Source organism: Mirounga angustirostris, unplaced genomic scaffold (assembly GCF_029215605.1).
Source record: "Mirounga angustirostris isolate CCGP_5_RB_7025 unplaced genomic scaffold, mMirAng1.0.hap1 SCAF_10, whole genome shotgun sequence".
Taxonomy (NCBI): domain Eukaryota; kingdom Metazoa; phylum Chordata; class Mammalia; order Carnivora; family Phocidae; genus Mirounga; species Mirounga angustirostris.
Window position 1 is genome coordinate 80,968,307 of NW_026991718.1, and position 23,620 is coordinate 80,991,926.

The window sequence follows — 23,620 nt, forward strand, 5'->3', positions numbered from 1 at the left end:
GAGAGAGGGGACTGGTGAAGAGCAGAGGGAGAGGGACAAGCAGACTGTGCTGAGCAGACCCTAACGGTTGCGGGGCTGGATCTCCTGACCCTGTGATTATGACCTGAGCTGAAATCAAGAGTCAGATGCTCAACTGACTGAGTCACCCAGATGCCCCAATTGTTTTTTTTTTTTCCCCATGGATTCATAATTCCTTAGTCTTCCTTCTCTTGAGGGGACTTAAAATGTTTTCCATTTACTGTTTTAATTATTCCAGCAGCGTTATGGCAAAGAAAGTAGGAAATGGTAAATATTAGTCCTGTCTTATGAATGAGTAAATTGAGGCTCAGATGGGCAAAAACATGGCTGCGGGTGAGTCTGTGAAAGTTGGGCCTGGACCCAAGTCTCCAGTTCTCAGGCCAGCCAGCACATCTCCCAGCATCCACTTAAAAAGTAAAAACAAGCACATTTCAGTGAAAATTTTTAAGCAAGAGACTTTTAACAGGAATTTCCAGGATGATAAGCTCAGGCATGAAGTCTAGGAGCAGGCCAAGCTAGTGGGACTGAGGCACTGAAGATGTGAAGACCATGTTCTCTCTCTTTCTCATTTCTCTGTGTATGAGTTGGTGATTATCATCTATTTCAAACTTTGAGAAAACAGGAAAGCATGTCTTCATCTGCCATTTTGAATCTTCTGTCCTGGTTCCTCTTGATTGGCCCACCATTGGTAGCATTTAGGAGACCACGTCTTTAAGATACAGTCATATGAAATCATAGTCCAGTGTGCCAGAATTTTCCTCCTTACAGAATGTTCACATGTTCTGGTCTTCTCCAAATATGGAAAAAAAAATGAACACATGACACTACAGGACATTCATAAAACCTTATACAAAGCATCTTCTGTATATGCGGATATATGCATATTTATACGTATGTATGTGTAAGACAGGCTTCTTTCATTCATTTTTTTCCCAGACTTGTCTCATGTTTATCGAATGTTTTTCTTAGTGTAATAAAGTGACCTGGAGCTTTAACAAATCGATCTGGATAATGCAACCTGGATAAATACTCGTCTGCCCACAAGTCGTTGGTTATTACACACTCCCTGGCTTGGCCTCCATGCAAATCCAATTGTTCTTAAAGCCTGTCTAAGCAGAGAGCAAGCAGATCACATCAGCTTATTTCCTAGTGTGAACTTCAAACTTCAAATACACTTCCATCCAAGACATGCATACTTTTCCCTGCACACACACAAAGAAGAAATGGCCTTTAAGGACTGTGTGTGAGAATAAGAATTGGCTTATCCTGCAGCCAACAATTAAGTCAGTCATTAGATTCAGTGCAGGCCAGCTGGGGCTCTTGAGGCATGACAGGTAAAGAATAGATAGGGGATGCTCTAAGGACAGGCACAGGTCCTGGTGCTATGTGGCTTCCATGCATGAATATTGTAACCTACGCACACTTCCACCCCCCCTCCTGTCTAAGCTCTGTTTTCCTCTAGCTCTTTAGAGCTTATAACACTAACATTTGGGGGCATAGAGATGGACAGAAACTTATTCTAAATAAGCAAGGTATAATCTTATTTCTTTTTTTAATTTTTTGTTTTTTATAATTTTTTTTATTATGTTAGTCACCATACAGTACATCATTAGTTTTTGATGTAGTGTTCCATGATTCATTGTTTGTGTATAACACCCAGTGCTCCATGCAATGTGTGCCCTCCTTAATACCCACCACCAGGCTAACCCATCCCCCCACCCCCCTCCCCTCTAGAACCCTCAGTTTGTTTCTCAGAGTCCATAGTCTCTTACAGTTCATCTTCCCTTTCAATTCCCCCCCTTCATTTTTCCCTTCCTTCTCCTAATGTCCTCCGTGCTATTCCTTATGTTCCACAAGTAAGTGAAACCATATGATAATTGACTTTTGCTGCTTGACTTATTTCACTTCGCATAATCTCCTCCAGTCCCATCCGTGTTGATGTAAAAGTTGGGTATTCATCTTTTCTGATGGCTGAGTAATATTCCATTGTATATATGCACCACATCTTCTTTATCCATTCATCTGTTGAAGGGCATCTCGGCTCCTTCCATAGTTTGGCTATTGTGGACATTGCTGCTATGAACATTGGGGTGCATGTGGCCCTTCTTTTCACTACATCTGTGTCTTTGGGGTAAATACTCAGTAGTGCAATTGCTGGGTCATAGGGTAGCTCTTTTTTTAACTTTTAGAGGAATCTCCATACTGTTTTCCAGAGTGGCTGCACCAGCTTGCATTCCCACCAACAACAGTGTAAGAGGGTTCCCCTTTCTCCACAACCTCTCCAACATTTGTTGTTTCTTTTCTTATTTCTAACAGCACCAACCAAATGAACAGAGAGGTACTCTGTTCTATAAAATATCAGTTATTACAAAGATCTGAAATGTAATTAACAAAGCTTATAACAGTTTCTAAGGCAGGTCCCAGCTCTGGCCTCTATGACAGGTTTCCCTTTGAGTCTCCAAAATGCCTCACTGCCATCAACACTGCCCCCAAAGGGTAGTCCTGGGAATGCTTTGGTGCCCCCGACATCGGCTGCACAGTAAGAATGAGGCATTGGTAATGTTGGGCACCACACTTCTTCAACACTAATTTCAGATTCATCCAGTACAGTCTAGTAGTCCAGTGTATCTTAGTTTTTTGTATGATGTCAGCTCTTTGACATGTACAAATTGGCAGGGTCATGATAGATAGGAACACTTAACACACAAGTGATTGTGAATGAGCCTAAAAAAACCCCCAAAACAAAAAAACAAACAACTTGTAATTCTTGTCCTGGGGCTCTAATCTATGCCTCAGATTTACACAGAACATCTCTCAGCTGAATAAGCAGGCCTAGGATACAAAACTTTATGCCACAGTTAACAAGCGTAAGTCCTCGGTTAAAGTTACCATGTCCTCATTCCCAAAAACACATTTACCCATCTAACCTACTGAAGTGAAAATTATTTAGACTTTGATGCTTGGGGTTTTAGTGAACATACTTTCAGGAAGAGCCTTCAGGTCTAATATCCTTCATTGCTCCTGGTGATGGGGTCTGGTTTCTCAACAGCAATATAGGACATTTGTAATGGGGGCGCCTTTATTGGGGGGAGGAGAGAGTGGAGTGGGAGTGGAGATGAAGTGGGAAGAAGCTCAGGTCGTAGTTTTGTTGTTCTGCTCTGTTAATCCAGGCCATGTCATGTTGTAGCCATCAGAAACAGAGCATCATGGTAATAACACACTTCAAATACATGGTGCTCCTTGAGCCTCAATGTCAACCCTTTGGATTATGAAGAAGAGCAGGGGGAGTAGAAAGTTGGAGGGGAGGACAGGGGGACCAAGATGGTAGCCTTAGATCTCTGGTTCTGTGACCTCTTCTCTTTTCATTGGCTCATTATACCTTCTATTGCTTTGGCAAATCAAAGCTTTATTTTTGATTTTGGTGTATGCCTTCACTTGTGACTCTGGCCAAAACTGACCTCTCTAAAGTCTTACATGACCACCTCAAACAAAAATGCTAAATGGTGGGGCTTTGGGAGGACATAGTAAAATAAGGCAGGAAATTAGTTAAATAATAAAATGAATCATATCTCCCTTAATTTTCTGGGCACGTTCAGGGAACAATAAAAACAAACAAATGAAAAGCTTATTATCATTATTATTTTTTAAAGATTTTATTTATTTATTCATGAGAGACAGAGAGAGAGGCAGAGGGAGAAGCAGGCTCCCCGCGGAGCAGGGAGCCCAATGTGGGACTCGATCCTAGGACCCTGGGATCATGACCTGAGCCGAAGGCAGACGCTTAACCGACTGAGCCACCCAGGCGTCCCAAGCTTATTATTTTTTATTACCACTCACATGTCTTTTATTTCCTTTTGTACAACTTTGCCTAAAATGTAGGGTAAAACTAGAAAAGGCAGAAGGAAATTTGAAATTATAAACTTTTCCCCCAGCTTTATAATTGACATGTGTAAGTTTAAGGTATACAACATGATGACTTAATATATGTATATACTGCAAAATTATTACCATAATTAGATTAGTTAACACATCCATCACCGCATGTAGTGACCCTTGTGTGTGTGTGTGGTGAGAACTTTTAAGATCTATTCTCTTAGCAACTTTCAAGTATGTGATACCGTATTAACTATAGTCACCTTGCTGTACATTAAATCCCATAACTTATTCATCTTATAGGGGAAGTTTGTACACTTGGCCACCTTTACCCATTTCCCTCATCTCCCCCCCCCCCCCATGAACTCTCCCTACTCTCTGCTCTTGATAATTACTAGTCTACTCTCTTGTTTCTGTGTTTGTTTGTTTGTTTTAAGTTTTAATTTATTTGAGAGAGAGAGAAAGGGCAGGGGGAGGAACAGAGGGAGAGGGACTAGCAGACTCTGCACTGAGTATAGAGCCTGACGTGGGGTTCGATCTCATGACCCTGAGATCATGACCTGAGCTGAAACCAAGAGTTAGACGCTTAATTGACTGAGCCACCCAGGTGCCCCTATGACTTTTTTTTTTAAATAAAGGTTTTATTTATTAGAGAGAGAGCACAAGCAGGGGGAGCGGTAGGCAGAGGGAGAGGGGGAAGCAGGCTCCCCCCTGAGCAGGGAGCCCAACATGGGGCTCAATCCCAGGACCTTAGGATCATGACCTGAGCTGAAGGCAGACGCTCAACCGACTGAACCACCCAGGCGCCCTATCACTTTGTTTGTTTAGATCCCCCACTTGAGTGAGATCATGCAGTATTTGTCCAGAGTAGTGAGAAGTGATTGATGAAATTACTTGGATTTATTTTTATGGTTTAAACTGTTTAATTAAATAGGTTCAACTCATGACCTCTAGCATTTGCTTGGTTTTTGTGAAGAAAGAGCAGAACCAGTGGCCTGTCAGTTTTTCCCTGGGTGCTGTCCAGCATGGTGACCATCAGCGACATGTGGCTTTTGAGTACTTAAAATGTGGCTAGTCTAAATTGAGAGGTGCTCTAAGTTTAAAATATACACTAGATTTTTAAGATTTAGTAGGAAAAGACTGTAGAAACTCCAATTAATGATTTTTATATTGATTCCATGTTGACATGACAATAAATTAGACTTGTTGAGTTAAATGAATATATTATGAAAATTAAACTCTTCAGTTTCTTTTTACACTTTTAATCATGACTACTAGGAAGCTTAAAAATACAAATATGGCTTGTATTATATTTCTGTTAGACAGCATTGTTCTCTAGCGCTCACTGTTAGTTTTTGCTATTTGGATATTTGAAGACTTGTTGAAATACGTTTTCTTCCCTCTGATGAAGTAAAAGAAAAAAAATAGGGCATGAAAAGATGGAGAAAAAAACAGAACAGAAATGCATTCCCTTCATCGATGTTAATCATGCTGTTTATAAGGAACATTTCTTTGAGAGTAGGGGAAGTTAGAAACAAGAGAGGAATAACTGAAGGGAGGGGCAGAAGCCACTGGGAACAAAGGCAAAACATTGCCCAAGATCCACATTTAGGGGTTTTGATATAGACTCTTCAAAACCTAGCTGAGGGATGGGACTCTCCCTGATACAAAGTTTTCATTGCTATAGGAATGAGCGAAGTCCATTAAAAGAGATTCTCTGGGGTTGGGTATTTTGTATTTTTCACAGACTGAAATTATAATTATTCAGTGTTCAAAATAATATATTTTCATGCCTCTTAAGTAAAAGAACATTAAAAACATGATCATAATCATCTGTATGGGCAATATCATTCATCCAGTCCATGAATTCTCAACCTCATGAGTGGTATATGATTTAGTTACACAGTTGGTAATTAGGTATTTTCAGGTATGGTAAGAATGCAGGAAATAGCATATGGGATATTTTGTAGTAGTTCCTGAAAACAGTATAAAAATGAAAAAGAGCTGACACAATAAATGCGATAAGAGAGCTTCATTTTGGGGTGCCTGGGTGGCTTAGTCAGTTAAGCATCTGGCTCTTGATTTTGACTCAGGTCATGATCTCAGGGTCGTGAGATCGAGCCCTGTATGGGGCTCTGTGCTGGGTGTGGAGCCTGCTTAAGATTCACTTTCTGCCTTTCCCTCCGTCCCTCCCCCCTCCTCCCTCTCCCTCTATTTTTCTTCTCTCTCTCTTTCTATCAAAAAGTGTTTCATTTTGTGAAATGCATTTTATGGATTTCTTTTTAAGAACAAATGAATAAAGCGATATAATTTGGGGTCTGCCTCACTGAAGGGCTTTGGTGTCTCCTTAGGTGTGTCATTGTTAAGCACTCTTATTCTAGGGAACAAATTTGGTGTTTGCCTGCTAAATGTAAATTACATGAAACTTTCACAATTTGCTCCTGAATTAAGAACGCCTTCCCTGAGATCTCTTTGAAGAATGGAGGTTCTGGATAATAACCAGTAACTGGATAATACTGTTTTGCTCTTGTTTTGTTGCTCTTTTTGACTGTTTCTTAACTATTCTTTGTGGGTTTATGTAAAAATGATGATTTCATTGTATCGCTAGGTTACTCTTAGTCCTGAACTTACTATTTAAAGTAGCATTTTCTTCTTTCAGACTTTCAGGTATAAGTAATTGCAGTAATAAATAAAGGCTGAAATTATTTCCTAGTAATACATAGGCCAAAATGTAAACAACAAGATTGTAAATCAGAAATGTCAATATTGTGTAATTGCTGAGAAATAATTACCTTTTTGTTTCAATGAAAATCTTGTCAGAAAACTGGCACTGAAGGGATGCATACAGGTACCGCCCAGCTAGTACTTCTGAGTAGGACGCCAGCCTTTGGACACATGGCAGAAGCCAGTGCGCCATTCCCTTCGTCAGGGAGTTCAGCTATGGGAGTCAGGGTTTGCTCTTTCAAGAACAGGATAGGTGACCTAAGGAAAACCTCTTTCTCCTTCACCTCGCTTTAAAAACGTTAGTTTACTTCTCAGCAGTTCTCTGTGGGGGGAGGAAGCTAGCCTGGTGTGAACCCAGAGTCTTGCTCTGTTGGTTTCTTTGGCATAGGGAAGCTGTGAGTCGCTCCTCTGGATGCTGTAGTATGTTCTCTCAGCGTGCCTGCTCCCTCTGCTGCCACTTGTCCCTTACATCAATCAGACCTCAGGGCTTTTTTTGATGTTCCCAGGGGACCTGGCCAAGTGGCCAAGATTCTTTTCCCCACGTGCACCCTCACAGTTAATCCCCAGCTATTTGAGGTAAGTCGAGTCACCCAGGGTCTTTGCAAGCAGGAGCCCAGCTCAGACAGTAGAGGGAGGTTCTGTGTGAGCAAGGGAAACCCAAATCAAACCAGATTATCGGTTACTCAGTGAAACCCAAATCAAACCAGAGTTACTGGCTCATAGAAATGAATTCTTGATGAGGGCAGGTGTTAGATTTGGCCTTGGAGTGGTGGGACCCCAGGCCGGAACCACCTCTCTCTCTCTCTTTCTCTGTGTCTCATCTTCCTCTGTGTGATGGCTTCCTTCTGATCTCTAAAACATCAGACAAAACATCAGCCCCTCGTCAAAAGAAATTTTAAAGGAAGGATTGTGATTGGCTCAGGGATTTGAAGAACTGTGACTGGCTCGGACTGTGTCACACAACCAGCCCGGCAGCATGAGAAGTACCAGAAGGCAGTCAAGTTAACATTTACGTTGCGACCTGCCTCGCAGTCTGTGTGGACTACCAGTTAGCGAGGAAAGTTCAGTACTTGACAGCAGAGCAGCGTGAGGGTTGGACTGGTGATAGGCTGAGCTGAGATTTCAGGGCTGAAGAGAAGAACGCTGTGTGTCGAGGGTGGCGTGTGGCCGAGGGCTCGAAGGCGAAAAGCTCTGCTACCTCCAGGGAAGCGAACCTCAGCCTGGAGAGAAAGGTGGTAGGTGGTAAGTCCTGCCCTGTGTTGTTCTGTAGGCAGTCGGGAACTTCGGAAGCTTTGAGCAAAGAGGAGACACCGCTGTGTTTCTGTTCCTCAGTGAAGATTGGAGTGCCTCCGAAGCTTTCTTATGCCATCACCCAGAAAACTGAGAGTGTTTCCAGAGCACAGCTGGAGGTCACGACCTCAGGCTTGCGGGAAGCCCCCCGCGCTGGGGCATGGCTGTCTGGGCAGCAGGAGAGGGAAGAGCTGCTAGCAACAGGGTGAAGGAGCCTAGGTGGAGACTTGCCAGGAAAAGAATGTGTGCGGAGTCCTGCGCACAGGACTTCCACCCAGGCAAGAGAAGATGGAACCTGTTCCCAGAACCAAGTAATGGAAGTTGGGAGAAGGGAAGGAGAAAATAGGTGGCAAAGTATAATTAAGTCCTCACATCTCATGTTGGCCCTTATTTTCAGACTTCAATAAAATTGTGAACAAAATGATTCAAGTTTCAGCTCTTTTCCCTCATTCATTCTTCCTCTCCTGAACCCTCTGCCTATAACTCCTCTTGCTTTCCTCAACCTTGGAGGTATTTAGGAATCACCTGGAAAGATGGTTTACATATACAGAACCCCAGGCCCCAGCCAGAGATTCTGATTCCATAGGTCTGGGATGGGGCCCAGGCATATGCATTTTTCCAAGGATTTCTAGTAGTTATAGAAACGCCAGACTTTTACAAAAGAAGCACAAGGCCTTTGCCAACACTCTCCCACTAGAGTCAGCGGACTCTGTGGATCCCTTGATGCTTTGTGTGTCCTCACACTATTGACAGTGAATTGTGATTCTATATGTGTTCTCTCCACAAAATCATGACTGCTCTAAGTGTCAGTGAATCACCTATAAGCATTAGTTGAATTGAGTTGAAAGCCTATAAGGAGAAGAGACAAAAGATGTGGAAAATCCATGAAATGGGCAAGACTGTATGAATAATCAGGCATTTATAATAGTTTAAGTTTACTTTTCTTGGTATTTTAAGAAAGGTGGTGCAGTTTTTGTGCTTGGATCCTCTCTTAAAAACAAACCTTGGGGGGCCCTGGGTGGCTCAGTTGGTTAAGCGTCCAACTCTTGATTTTGGCTCAGGTCATGATCTCAGGGTTGGGCTGTGAGATCAAGCCCGTTGTCAGGCTCTGTGCTGGACGTGGAGACTCCTTAAGATTCCCTCTCTCCCTCTGCCCCTACTTCCACCCAGCTGCTATGCTCTTGTGCTCTCAAAAAAAACAAAACAAAAACAAATTTTGTTCGCATTTTCTCGTATGTCAAACTCTCTCTCTTCTTGGTTGTTAGGTGTCCTAGAAGAGGCAATCCATTATATGGTAAGTTCATGCCCTGGAATAATTAATCTCACATGAGTGAATACTTTATTCTGTGAGCATGCAGTTCACCCTGAGTCACCACAAGACCTGGCTGTAATCAATACAGAGAAAGCTTTTTAACTGTCCTTCGTCATTGCTAGTATTTGACACTGAGGGGTGGAGTATGCCTTCATATCTGGCAAAGTCTTTATTGAGATAATGCAACTACTGTTTGGACTGTATTTGTCTACAATTGGATCCATACTTTTTCAGCTCACACTGAAGAGATAGAATGGGAGCAAAAGAATTTTGCAACATTCTTCTTACCTGTTTAACTCAAATCCTAAACCATTCAGATTACAGAAAATGTCTCTGAACCTGGGAATGGAAATGAGAGAATTGACCACTCCTTAAAAAAAAGAAAACGAAAGCACTTGTACTTAGTAACTGAATTCACTGAGGCATGGTGTCACCATATGTACATAAACACAGACAGGATATATATTTTTTATCTTCACAACCAGAAATCCTCTGTCGCCACCTGCCTTCAGTACTGATGTTGGTCCTTTTGGTTCTACAGATCACAGCCATATAAATGAAAGGTTCTAGACCTTCATTAAACTAATCTCAGCCAGTATTATTTGAGCATGCATCTTGGTACCCTGACATGTAGGCAACCACGGTAAGCATGGATAAGCACTAGCCCTGCTCTTTCAGAGCATACATTCTGGTAGAAGGAACTGAACATCCATGCAAGAATGGCTTCATGGACTGCTAAGATGGAGTCATGGAATAGTACAGAGAAAAGTGTTTGTTGGAATTTTTCTCTGCAGAAATTGTCAAATGACAGATCATTTAAATACAAAGTCTGTTTTTCCTCTGGAAGACTGTTGAGATCGTATTAGCTGGCATGAATTTCTTGTATGCTGTATTTAGCATGATGTAGTGGTATATGTTGGTGACTGTAAAAACCACTAATTGTAGGGCTTTAGCTTCTCGGTCTCTAAATTGGCGATAATCACCATACATTTATGTTAAAACGTAATGTGAGGTAAAGTAATAAAGCAGAAAGAACCAGTGAATTCTATACATACCTTACCTCCATGTGGCCCCACCGAATGGAAGTAACACCTGTGAAAACACAGATATATTTTGGGATATTGTATGGACCAGGTAGGTGCTATCAGGGATTTTGCAAACAAAATGACAGACCCCTGTAGGGAATGAATTGAGTCCAGCTTCTAGGTTCGTGTCCTTCCAAATCTGTTCTCCATATTTCCTTCAGAGTTCTCTTTCTAAAACACAGAATCTGTCCACACCACACCACCGTCCCTATGAGCAATTCATGCATGTAGTCATTGATTCAAAACACGTTAATGACCTGCTGGACACTATGCTAAGCATTGATGACACTTTTTTTTTTCCTCATGAAACTACCAGTTGGGTTGGGGAAGTAGGTATTAATTATATGATCAAAGATATAATCTCTCACTTTTTCCCTCCAGCCTATGGAATAAATTTGAAACTCCTTAACATAATGCACAACAGTGTCAGTTGTTATCATCTGGCCCCTAACTCCTTTCATCCTTGTCCCTTAACGTTATCATCCCTCTCTTCTCTGGCTACCAGAATCATTCCCTGTTGCCCAAATATGCCAACCTGTTTCTTTCTTTCAAGCCTTTGCACATGGCCACTTCTTTTTCTTGGCTTACTTCTCCCCGCTGGCTGAGCTCTTCACTTCGCCATGGAGATGTGGCTCAAATGGACCCTCTTCTGTGGCAGAGGTGGTGATTTCCTTCCCTGCACTCCCAACCCCATTTATGACATTTCCACTGTTCTCTCACGATGATATCTTTGGGACCCTTTCTCTCTGTGACTTTGAACCCTTGAAAGTCAAAGCTGTGTCTTACTAGCTTTTATCTTCCTAGACCCTAGCACAGAACTTCCCCCAAGTAGATGCTAAGAAAATGTTGGTTGATATTAAATTGTTCTTCATAATCATACTAGCCAAATATGGAGACTAGGAAAGAGAGAAGTGCATGGGAAGAGGGGGATGACTCAGTGACCTAGGTTAATAAAAGTAAGGTCATATTGCAAATGCTAAAGGCCAATAGTTCTATATTTGAAGGCTCTTTAGAGTTAAGAAGTTCAACTAGAGGGGTGCCTGGGTGGCACAGTTGGTTCAGCATCTGACTCATGGTTTTGGCTCAGGTCATCATCTCAGGGTCATGAGGTCCAGCCCTGCACTGGGCTCTGTGCTCAGTGCTGAGTCTGCTTCAGATTTTCTCTCCCTCTCCCTTTGCCCCTCCCACTCATGTGTGCGCAAACACTCTCTCTCTCTCTCTCTCTCAGGTAAATAAACCTTTAAAAAAGAAAAAAAATCAACTAGAATTTTCTAAAATGTAATGAGTCTCTTTGGGTTATTATTTTGATGTGGATATTATCTATTGCATTGATGTTCAGAATGAGAAGCCATGGATTTCAGGCCTGAAATCCCCATGGGTGTCCATGCTGATGGAGGAAGGAATCTCACTTCTCTGGAAGGGCAGTGCTACTGTGATATGCTTTGACATGACCTTGTACCCAAGGACACTCCTGGCCAGGCACTTCAGACCCAGTGAGGCTGAGGACAGTCTGACACCAGCCAACACCATTCCTACCTCATAAGTTTCTTGTGCTTTTAGGAAAATGAAGAAGAAGCAAAGTTATGATGCCAAGAATATCCATTTAGATGATGGTCTTTGCAGAGGGGAGAGAAGGTTTCTCTTCTTCTCTACTTCTGGGAGACTGTATTGTGTTTGCCTCCCTAGTTGGTAGTTTTGTGTACTTGTAATGTTATTGCAGTGAGGGGGTTTGACTTGAGGTCAGAGTATACCACAACAAAAAACCTCTTTGCAATGAAAACACCTCCTGGCCTTTGCATTAAGCTCTACGTGACAGACCAGAACAGGGATGTTTGGAACATCTGTCCCCAGCCTGTAGAGCACATCAATGCCATAGACATGCCCAGGCTTCCTGAACGGGGCACTACCAGATGCTGAGGCCTCTGGTACCCACTGGGGCCGTTCTCCCTCCAGTGTCTCACTGTGCTGGTAGGAAATAGCTTTAAGTTACAGCGAAGTGTCTGGCAGACGTGAGCGTCACTGCTGGTGTCATGTTAAGGACACAAAGCTATGGAAATTGATCCCCTGGACATTCATGTAAAATTCATTTATTTTTTTTATTCTTACACCAAAGCTATGTTTTTCAATAATTTTTTAATAAAATTTTTATTACATTGCTTACATAATGAACTGAAGATTACTCTTTACCTGTATGGTTTACCTTTTTCCCAGTGACTGACGGGAACTTGATCTTAGAGGGAAATGTTTATCACGTTCACAAAAACAATATTCTCCAGCCTTTTAAAAATCACTTTTTGAATGATAAAAATAATCCAATGCCAGGAGGGAGAGAGGGAAATAGGGGTAATATGAAAAATGGAGTGATTTCAACTCTGTAGCTCATGTTTTATTTGTTAAAAAAAAATAAAGTGATTATAAAGAGCTGGGGAGTGGGTACTTTGGTGTTTATTCTCTATATTTGTCTCTAAGCTTAAATGCTTTATAATATCATTTGGAGGCACCTCTTGCATAGCATTAGAGAGTTTCAGGAAATAATATGACCATTATAATTTGTTTTTGTTACAAAGTTTTAGCTTGATAACATTTAAGAAAGGCTCCTTAGTTTGTGTTGCTGTGTATGTATCTTTTTTTTGATAAAACACGTTTTGCTTTAGATTTGTAATCAGTTTAATCAGGCTTTTACCTTCATTATTTTATATCGGGCAAATCTTACTTTTTGAAGTCTGGTTAAAGAAAAATTAAACCAAATATGAAAGGCAAAGATGTTCAGAACCATAGTTAACAAATGGTTTTTATTGCAGTGGGGGCTGGCAAGATGCCCTACGTAGGCTTACTCAGAGAGATGCCACTTGCCATTCTGTTCTCCTCAGTCTCTCTCGCCTGCTGGTGGAGGTTCTAGTCTATGATTCGAGCCAGTGTGTCAGAGCCTCTGTTAGCTTCTGTCGCCAAGCACACTTGAGCAACTGGCCACAGTCACCTGGAGACATGTACTTGGTTGTGGCCACCATGCCAGGGAGGTGAATGCCAACAATGGTGTGATCCGCTGAATACCGGCCCCCAAAGATTCTCATCTCCAGACCCTCCTTGCAAATCTATTACCTTACATGGCAGAAGGGACTTTGCAGGTATGATTAAGTTAGAGTCTTGAGATGGGGAGATGACACTGGATAAAATCACAGGGATACCGAAGAGAGGACAGTAGGAGGAAGTCAGCCATCAGAAGGAGACATGGCCAAGGGGGCAGAGGTTGGCGTGACAGGCTCATGAGCCAAGGCACGTGAGCAGCCTCCAGACTAGAAAAAGTGAGGAACAATCTCCCCTAAAGCTTCCAGAAGGCACACAGCCTTATCAGCACCTTGATTTTAGCCCAGTGAAAGTGATTTTAGACTGCTGACCTCTGGAAGCGTAAGATGATGAATCTGTGTGTTGTCACTAAGTTCTGGCTAATTTCTTACTGAAGCTAATACAAACAGGCTTGTACTTGAGAAAGGATGAGCAAGGACTTGGTAGGGGAGTAAGACCTCTTCCCCGTCCAAGGTGACCGGGCTTGCTGAGAGCTTGGACAGAACAAGGGTTACATCCTCAACAGTGCTGGCTTTGAGTCAGACTGCTTAAGTAAAACACCTGGCACCACCATTTATAAGCAGTGTCCTCTTGAATAAGTGGGCCTCTGTCTGCCTTTGTTCTCTCATCTGTAAAATGGGAATGCTAACAGAACTTGTTCAGAGGTTTGTAATGAGGTGAACTGACATAATGCACACAGGGTGCTTACATAGTACCTGGCACAGAGCAGGGATCCTATAAAGGTTGACTGTTATTATATAAGCCCTCAGCTATTCAAAGGCCTTGCCATGTGTTTGTGTTTGCTGAATTTTATTAGCTTATTTAATAAGGCACTCTTTCTTTTGGGAACCACGTGAATTATGCATTCCTCCCTCATATAAATCTCAAAGAGGTACCCACTCATTCTGGGGCCGGTGACATTGTGGCTAAATGCATGGTTCCTGACCTGGCGGGGTCTCTGTTTTCTTTTAATAGGGGCACACAAATAAATAGACATGTTGTGTGTGTGTAAGAAACAGGTCTTTTTCTTGCAATGAAATGTGTTCATGATTACCCGTTTAGGTCTTCACTCAGAGAGCCCTTAGGTTTGTGTTCTTCTGCCTATCCGTGTGCTCGCAGTAGGAGGATTTTCGTAAAATAGCAGAAATCTTCTCAGGGTAAGGAGGACTCCATGCAGTGGTTAGCGGCAAGGTGCTTTTAGGGTCGTTGTAGCTCTGAAATTAGGAGAATGTGGAAAACTTCACAGATCATGACCAGTGGTTGGCTTATAGCACGGTGATCACTCAGTACAAGGCAGACAGCTCACTCAAATTCTGTCTTCCTTCATTCCAGAATGCCTTCTGATAATGGAGTCCTTTGGTGCTTTCTAGTATCCATGTCTCTGTATTTTTTTATCTTGTTTTTTTTCATCATGATAAGTATACTTTTTAATGCTCATCCTCTATTTCCCCCATCTGCCCACCCACCTCCCCTCTGGTAACCACCAGTTTATTCTCTGTAGTTAAGTGTCTGTTTCTTGGTTTATCTCTTTCTCTCTCTCTCTTTTTCCTTTGCTTGTTTGTTTCTTAAATTCCACATATGAGTGAAATTATATGGTATTTATCTTTCTCTGACTGACTTATTTTGCTTATTAGCATTATACTCTCTAGCTCAGTCCATGTCATTGCAAATGGCAAGATTTTGTTCTTTTTTATGGCTGAATAATATTCTATTTTATGTATATACCACATCTTCTTTACCTACTCATCTATAGATGGACACTTGGGCTGCTTCCATAGTTTGGCTATTGTAAATAATGCCACTATAAACATAGGGGTGCATATATCCCTTTGAAGTAGTGTGTTTGTATTTTTTGGGTAAATACCCACTAGTGCGATTCCTGGATCATAGGGCAGTTCTATTTTTAACTTTTTTTTTTTAAAGATTTTATTTATTTATTTGAGAGAGAGAATGAGATAGAGAGAGCATGAGGGGAGGGTCAGAGGGAGAAGCAGATTCCCCGCTGAGCAGGGAGCCTGATGGGGGACTTGATCCTGGGACTCCAGGATCATGACCTGAGCCGAAGGCAGTCACTTAACCAACTGAGCCACCCAGGCACCCTATTTTTAACTTTTTGAGGAACCTCCATACTGTTTTCCATGGTGGCTGCACCAGTTTGCATTCCCACCAACAGTACATGAGGATTCCCCTTTCTCCACATCCTCACCAACATTTGTTGTTTCTTACGGTTTTGGTTTTAGCCATTCTGACAGGTGTGAGGTGGTATCTCATTGTGGTTTTGATTTGCATTTCCCTGATGATCAGGCATGTTGAGCATCTTTTCCTGTGCCTATTGGCCATCTGTGTGTCATCTTTGGAGAAATGTCTGTTCATGTCTTGTGAGCATTTTTTAATTGGATTATTTGTTTTTTGGGTTTTGAGTTGTATACGTTCTTTATATATTTTGGATACTAACCTTTATTGGATATGTCATTTGCAAATATCTTCTCCTGTTCAGGAGGTTGTCCTTTGGTTTGTTGATTGCTTTCTTCACTGTGCAGAGACTTTTTATTTTGATGAAGTCCCAGTAGTTTTTTGTGGGTTTTTTTTGCTTTTATTTTCCTTGCCTCAAGACACATATCTAGAAAAATGTTGCTACAGCTGATGTCTAGTATCAGTGTCTCTTCAGATGGAACCTAGGATGAGCTGTCACCCAGTTCATACTGAATTTCCCTCTGAGGGGGCATTTGAGATGGGCAGGGGTAGCATTTCAGACAGAAAGGAGCTTATGCACACAGTAAGGCAAGAAGATAGCAAAGAGCAGGGTATGTTGGGGAAATTACACACAGTCGAAGCATATGGTGTATACTGGGTGGAGAGGGGATAGGAGGTGAAACTGGATCTGTCCACTGAGTGAAGAGTGTAAAGAGCTTCAGCCACCCAGCTTAGGAGCACGGACTTGACCCTAGAGCCCTTCCCTTACCAGAGTGTGCGCACGTGCTCTATTAAAATAGATATCGTTGGAGGGGAAACCAGAGCTCTGTGGTCCCAGAGTTTTGAAGATTTTGGGGGGAACAGGAAAAGGGGTTTCTGTTCTTTAGGTGATCTCAGAGCCTATAAATATGTTGTGAATTTTCCAGAAGTGGAAACTAAGGCATTAGGATAAAGAAAGAGTAAGTAGGTCCAAGAGATACTCAGAATGAGGGGTTGAAAACAGTTGGTGACCAATGAGATGGTGGAGTGGGGGGCATGGAGGAGGTGTGGCGGGGAGAGAAGGCCAGTGAGACTACAGTTTCAAGCTTAGCCTTGTAGGCAATACCTTAGCATTTTAGGCACTAGAGCAATAGAGAAAACAAAACTAGTTTTATAGGAAGATAGTGGGTTTTGAATATATTGTGGACCTGTTCTATTTGTGATGCTGACAGGTGCCGATGCCCATAGACTACAAAGCTGGGCAGAGCAGAGAAGTTCAAGCCATAGGTATTGATGAAGACCTCCAGAGATAGTGGGGTCCAATGATGCAAGTCACATTCACTTATACAAATCAGTCAGTAATGTTACAGTGTTGGGAAGAAGGGTAGAGCCATAACTCAGCTCTTAAGTGTTGACTCTTCTATTCTGATTAGGATCGTTGTCAAGCTGTATCTTTCCTTGCAGAATCACTGCTTGTGCAATGACGATGAATAAGTATGTGGAAGAAAACGTATCTCAGAAGTCGTACACCACCATCAAGTATTTCATGAAGATGCTGAGCAGCGTCAGCGAGACCCTGATCTTCATCTTCATGGGCGTGTCCACCGTCGGGAAGAACCATGAGTGGAACTGGGCCTTCGTGTGCTTCACTCTTGCCTTCTGTCTGATCTGGCGAGCGCTGGGTAATGGTGCTTGTTTCCTGAAGGAATAGTCGGCAGCACTTACTCGAAGAATGGGGCTTGCTGCTTCCCATCCCTCCCCCTGGCTGTTGCTGCTTCATCTGCTTCTCCCTCTCCCTCCCCCCCCCCATTCCTCATGGATTCTGTTCATCCCCAAATACCTTCATGACTTTGCCATAAGTCACACTGACGTCTCTTGGCCTCCCTGAGCTCACATTTTTAGCCGTTATCCCCGAACACCGAATGCCCGAAAGCAGAGGAAAAGGGGAAAGACTGTGGGGCTTATTAGACACTTCTCCCTGTCACAGAAGCACCAAGCATGAGTCTTCCTTCCTAGTTTCATGCTCTGGCCTCACACAGTCTGTTTTCTCTGGTTTTGCTTTTCGTTCTCAGGTGTCTTTGTCCTGACTCAGGTCATCAACTGGTTCCGGACGATCCCCCTGACCTTTAAGGACCAGTTCATCATCGCCTATGGAGGGCTCCGAGGTGCCATCTGCTTTGCGCTGGTGTTTCTCCTCCCGGCTGCTGTGTTTCCCCGGAAGAAGCTGTTCATTACAGCGGCCATTGTTGTCATATTCTTTACTGTCTTCATCCTGGTGAGTAGGCTTCTGTCTCCCGGCAGAGTCTCTCTGGTTACCGGGAGGAGACAAGATCGTTCAGGCTATCATAACGGACGCCTTCCACAAGAGGCCAAGTGGTGAAGGTGTATTGCGGCTTTGGTAATTACGATGTCAGGGAAAATGCTGCTTCCTGGTGTCACCTGATTGTGCGGGGGCCAAAGGGAATCCAATCTGGTCACTTGGCCCACACGCAGGCATTTTTATTTAAGGAAACTCAGCTTAGTGATCTAAGCTTACTACTGGAAACTTAGGAACTGAGCTCGCTAATCCTTGTCATTTGTCTAACTCTCTGACCTAGGAAATGTACTCATTAGATGCTACTTGTGTGACGACCTTCCAACAACAGTGTGACGTTAGTTGACTGCATAGCAGTGTGTCCCTTGAAATGCTGGGATGCGTGAACACATGCTTAGTATCGGGAGGCAGAAAGTGTGGTAGGAAGAACACGGGCCTGTGTCAAGATCCTGACTTTGCCAATCAGTCTCTTTAAGTTACTAAGCCAGCCCTTAGGAGATTATGTTTTGCAGATACTCATTTAGTAAATATGTATTAGACTCCTGCTATGTGCCAGGCAGTGCTCTAGGGGCTTAGGATCCATGAGTGAACAAAATGCAGAAATATCCCCATCCTAGATCCCAGAGGGGATGGCAGATGCTAGACACTAGACATGCTAACTGAGTAAATTACAGAGTATATAAGAAGGTGAAAGGTGCTGTGTATCAAGAAGCAGCATAGTGAGTGAGGGGGAGTTGCAGTTCTAAATAGAATTGTCATGAAAGGCAACAGTGAAAAAAAATGACATTTGAGTAAAGGCTTGTGGGGGATAGTGAAGGAATTAGCTAAGCCAAAGAACATTCCAGGCTGACAGGAGCAAAGGTATGCAGGCAGTATGTTCCTGGCCAATGTGGCTGGAGGGATGGGGATGAACACAGTGAGGGAGACCCTAGGGTCCTAGATAGTATAAGGCCACACAGGCCCATGTAGGGGCTGGCTCTTCTCCAAGTGGAATGGAAGCCTTTGGGTTCTGTGCAGAAGCCTGATGTGTTTTTGACTTACTTTGTAAAAGAATCACCCTGGACACTGAAGAATAGTCTGCTAAGAGGACAGGATAGACTTAGGAAATGTAGTGTGGAGACCAGTGCAGTCACCAAGCAGACCAGTGCTGAGAAGGAATGAGATCCTCGACTCCTACAGGATCCCCAATGGGTTAGACATGGGTGTGAGAGAAAGAGCCATCCCTGAGGACTCCAGGGCTTCTGGTCCAAGCGGCTGGGAGGACAGACTTCCCCTCACATGAGAAGGGAAGGGTGTGGATGAAGGGATGAGACTTGGTTACAAGCATGCCAGCTTAGGTGTGCCGATTAGACGTGCAAGCAGGGGGATGAGTAGGCAGCAGGGTACTGGGTCTGGAGTTCAGGAGACAGCTGAGAGCTGACATTTGAAGCGCTGAAACTGGACAGGATGGTCAAGGGAATGAATATATATCAAAGAAGCCAGTACACAGGACCAGGAACTGGTTTCTAGAGCAGCCCAACCTTAAGACACTGGGGAGAAGAGGAAGGCAGCCAAGGAGCCTGAGGACAAGTGATAATGACAAAGGGGGAAAACCAGGAGGTAGTTTTTATTTATTTATTTATTTATTTATTTATTTATTTATTATTTATTTTTAGGAGGTACTTTTTATTTATTTATTCTTTGTTATAAAGATTTATTTATTGGGCGCCTGCGTGGCTCAGTTGGTTAAGCGACTGCTTTCGGCTCAGGTCATGATCCTGGAGTCCCAGGATCGAGTCCCGCATCGGGCTCCCTGCCGAGCAGGGAGTCTGCTTCTTCCTCTGACCCTCCTCCCTCTCATGCTCTCTGTCTCTCATTCTCTCTGTCTCAAATAAATAAATAAAATCTTTTTAAAAAAAGATTTTATTTATTTATTAGAGAGAGAGAGAGAGAGAGACGCCAGGGGTGGGGGGAGGGACAGAGAAGGAGAGAGAAGGACAAGCAAACTCCACACTGAGCGCAGAGCCAGACGCAGGGCTCCATCTCAGGACCCTGAGATCACGACCTGAGCTGAACAAAACCAGGAGTCTGGTGCTTAACTGACTGCCCAGCCCAGGCACCCCTTTAGGGGGTACTTTTAAAAAAAGAAAAATTGTTTAACAGTTCATCACAGAATGCTTTCTAGGTGCCTGACTCAGATCTAAGCTCTCTTTATATGATCACATTTATTCCTCATAGCAATTCTATGGCACAGAACTCTAGGAGTCACTGTTATTGTTCCCATATTACAGAATTACAGATGAGGACACTGAGGCAATGAGCCTGTGTGTCAGTGCCTCTCTCACGTCTGCACAGATAGTAAAATGTGAAACAGGAACCAGTTTAATGTTAACTCTAAAGGAAGTGCATAGTAAGAGTTGAGTACTGTAACTCACTGTGCCCCTCCTCCTGCCACTGATCAATTCCCCAAAAAGCAGTGCATCCTTCATCCATTCACCTCCCAGGGCTGGCGACAGTGGGTTGTCCTATGTGAGGAATCCTGGAGAAGAATGCCTCAGGAGCGCCTGTCCTAAGTCAAGAAGTGGCCACTTCCTGTTATTGTCTTTGTCGCCAGCACCTTCCTGCTGCTGGGGCCCATCAGTGATGGCTTTCTTCTGCCAGGAACTCAGACAAGGCCTTTTCTATATGTATTATCTCATTTCATTCCTCACAACAGACCTTTGAGAATGAGCCCCATGAGGCTGAAAGAGAGAAAGGAGACAGACCCAAGGGCACACGTAAGTGAGTGACAGAAGCTGAACTTGAGCCTAGGACTCTGACCCACAGACGAGGTCAGACCTACTGAGCTCCGTTGACTTCACTCAGAGGGCATTATTGACCAGGTCGTGGTTAGTAATAGTTTCAGTTATAGTAATACATGCTAGTTTTGGTTCGAATATCCCATGTCCTTCTTAAACTCAGGGAGACACCTGGGTGTAGAGGAGAAGAGAATGCTCTTGTCTTTATCTTTTTATTAAAGAGTTTATAGGATCCTTGTAAAAAGTCATCCAATTTGCTACTCCCACATTTTACCTGAGGCAAAATTGTGCATTGAATCCATTTTGCCTTGAGCCTTTTAATCTCTCTGGAGAATCCTAGGGCAGCAGGCTTGAGGGGAAAATTCAGGAGGGGGTGAGTGACTCATCGCCTTTCCTAGGCCAGCTGCCCTGTCCTTTAGCACTCCCCGCGAGCCCTACCAAGGCTTAGTCAGTGTTCTGGACTCCTCCGTGCTCGCAGAACTTAGGGTGTCAAATACAAAAATAGAACCATGTCAGTCTAGTGTAACTAGGAACTGGGTCATTTGGAGATGAATATATCAGCTGCTGTTATCCACACAAGTATTTCTAAGATATCTACAGTGTAGAAGTGGCCCCTCCCCCAACATCATGGACACGTGCATTTGTAAAATCCAATAAAAAATGACAAAATAGGAAGATGTAATTCAGGAGAGCACATACAAAAGACAAGCTCAAATTTTTTTTTTTTTAAAGATTTTATTTATTTATTTGACAGAGAGAGACACAATACAAGCAGGAGGAGTGGGAAAGGGAGAAACAGGCTCCCTGCGGAGCAGGGAGCCCGACGCGGGGCTCGATCCCAGGACCCTGGGACCATGACCTGAGCCGAAGGCAGACGCTTAATGACTGAGCCACCCAGGCGCCCCAACAAGCTCAAATTTTTTAGTTAGTAGATTCAACAGAGACATAAAATGACATTTCTACAATCAGAACAAACATAGCATACATAGGAAAAAGGAAAGTATTGCAGAAAGGTATACTATTATTCAATGCATATGTGGACATAGGTGATTAATATAGAGTCTTGTTATTATACTCATATATCTTGGCTTTTGGGAATTGTAAATCAACCAAAAGATATAGGTGAAATTTAGATTCCCTGTCTTCAAAGCCTACACACCCACTTTGAATGAATAGCATGTATAGCAATATTTAACAGAATTTTTGATGTGACAAATGAAAAATCAGAGGCCACAGACAGAATAGTCTAGATTTATTGGCTATATTTGGTATTGTAAGCATATCAAATTTACCTTTCAGAGATTTTGGGGGGGTCACTATTTGGAGTCTATACGCATACATCATGAGCAGTCTTCTCCTCCGATTAGGTTTAAGACTAACCTGGCGAAGCTCTCTCTGATGCCCGTGGGGATGAGGAATTTCTGTAGTTCCATCCATAGTGTAATCTTCCTGCCACTGTTGTCTGGCCCACCCTTTTGTGTGCACAGACTGGAGACTAATGACCTGGCTCTTAAGTGGTTCTGGGTTATGAACACACACGTTCACACCCACACAAACACACACATACTCCCTTCAGAAAGGATCTTTTTTTCCAGACTACATCAATAATTAAGGACCTCAGGGAAAGAATCCTGAAAGAAAATACTTAATGAGTTATAAATATAGTAGAAATAATTAATTATAATCTATGCATAATATTTGCCTTCTGATTAAGGGCTATGCATTCTTTTTCAAGAGACAACTTTTATGTTGATGGAGCTATCATTCAACTTCTAAGTGTCTTTCCCCTTTATTTCAACATTTCTTGTATGATGAGCTCTTCCATCCCTAATACTGTTGAGTTAGCACTATCTTCTAAAATAGAATTCCATGTGACATATGGTTTATTATCTGACACCTAGACTTATAATGAGAATTTTAACATTCCTTGAATCATGCTGATAATTAGGAAAGTAGCCTCTTGATGAAGCATATTAACATGTTACCAGAATACAGTCTTGCTTGTGGAATATTGAATGAGTAAACAATTCTGATTCCTTGCTCATGTGAATTCATTTTCTTTTAGATAAGATTGGTAATATTACATAAAATATAAGCTGTCTCTCATTTTAAAATTATATTTGAGATTGGGGGCGAGGTAGAGTCTAGTAGTAGAAAGCACAGACATTGGAGTAAGGCTGTCCTGGGTTAAGCTTCTGGTTGATATTCTGATAGTTATTGTCTAGAACAGCCTCTGGATAATGGTACCTCCCTCCCAGGCAGTAGAGAAGAAATTTGTACGTAAACATAGTACTTGATGATTTAACCTAATGATTTGCTGTTTTAATTATAACATTAAGTAAAATGGCTGTAGAAGAAAGAAAAACAATGCCCTTTGATGTACATTTCTTTTCTTTGAAAAGAAAAATGATTGCAGAGCAACTAACAATCTGGTTATTATTTAATAAATCCCTATGATCATAAGCAGATCCTCCGAATTCTGGAAATCCATCAGTGGTTATCTAGAAGCCCATCAGGTAGCAAGGTTGACTGGAATTCAAAAGAGGACAGTCTCTTTCTGTCTCCACCACAGATCCATGTTGTGTCTATTGTAAGTCATTGTCTAGAACTGTGAAGCATCTGGGATTTTACCCTATTTGCAAGTTAACAAGTTTAACTTGCCTGTTAAACTTCTATGGATGCTTGCAGAAGACACCTGACTCCTGCATCATAGACAAAGGGCTTTATTACTCATGGCCAAAGCAGTAGCCAGAGCTTCGTGTTGGTTTGGGTCAGTGTTCCACACCCCAGGTCCCCCCACAGAGGGCCCAGGATGGATGTCCACACATGTGGTGGGTCGCATTACAGGAGACAGGCACTGAGCTGGAGGATCTATCACTCTTTGTCTCGAGGGTGACATTACCTCATCTCTCAATATTGCTTGTTGCAAATGCAACCCTGAAAAATAGCCTGGGTAAAGGCAGTTGAAGCCCTGCATCATGGGCACCCCCTG

The 23,620-nt window shown here is 42.7% G+C and overlaps 1 protein-coding gene across 1 annotated transcript in view; it reads left to right on the forward strand.

Moving 5' to 3' along the window:
- Nucleotides 1-23,620, forward strand: part of SLC9A2 (solute carrier family 9 member A2) — a 98,815-nt gene that overhangs the window by 46,960 nt on the left and 28,235 nt on the right. The window contains exons 4-5 of the mRNA XM_045885265.2: nt 17,002-17,219; nt 17,610-17,812. Of these exons, the coding sequence (XP_045741221.1) occupies nt 17,002-17,219; nt 17,610-17,812 (421 nt within the window). The remainder of the gene's footprint in view (nt 1-17,001; nt 17,220-17,609; nt 17,813-23,620) is intronic.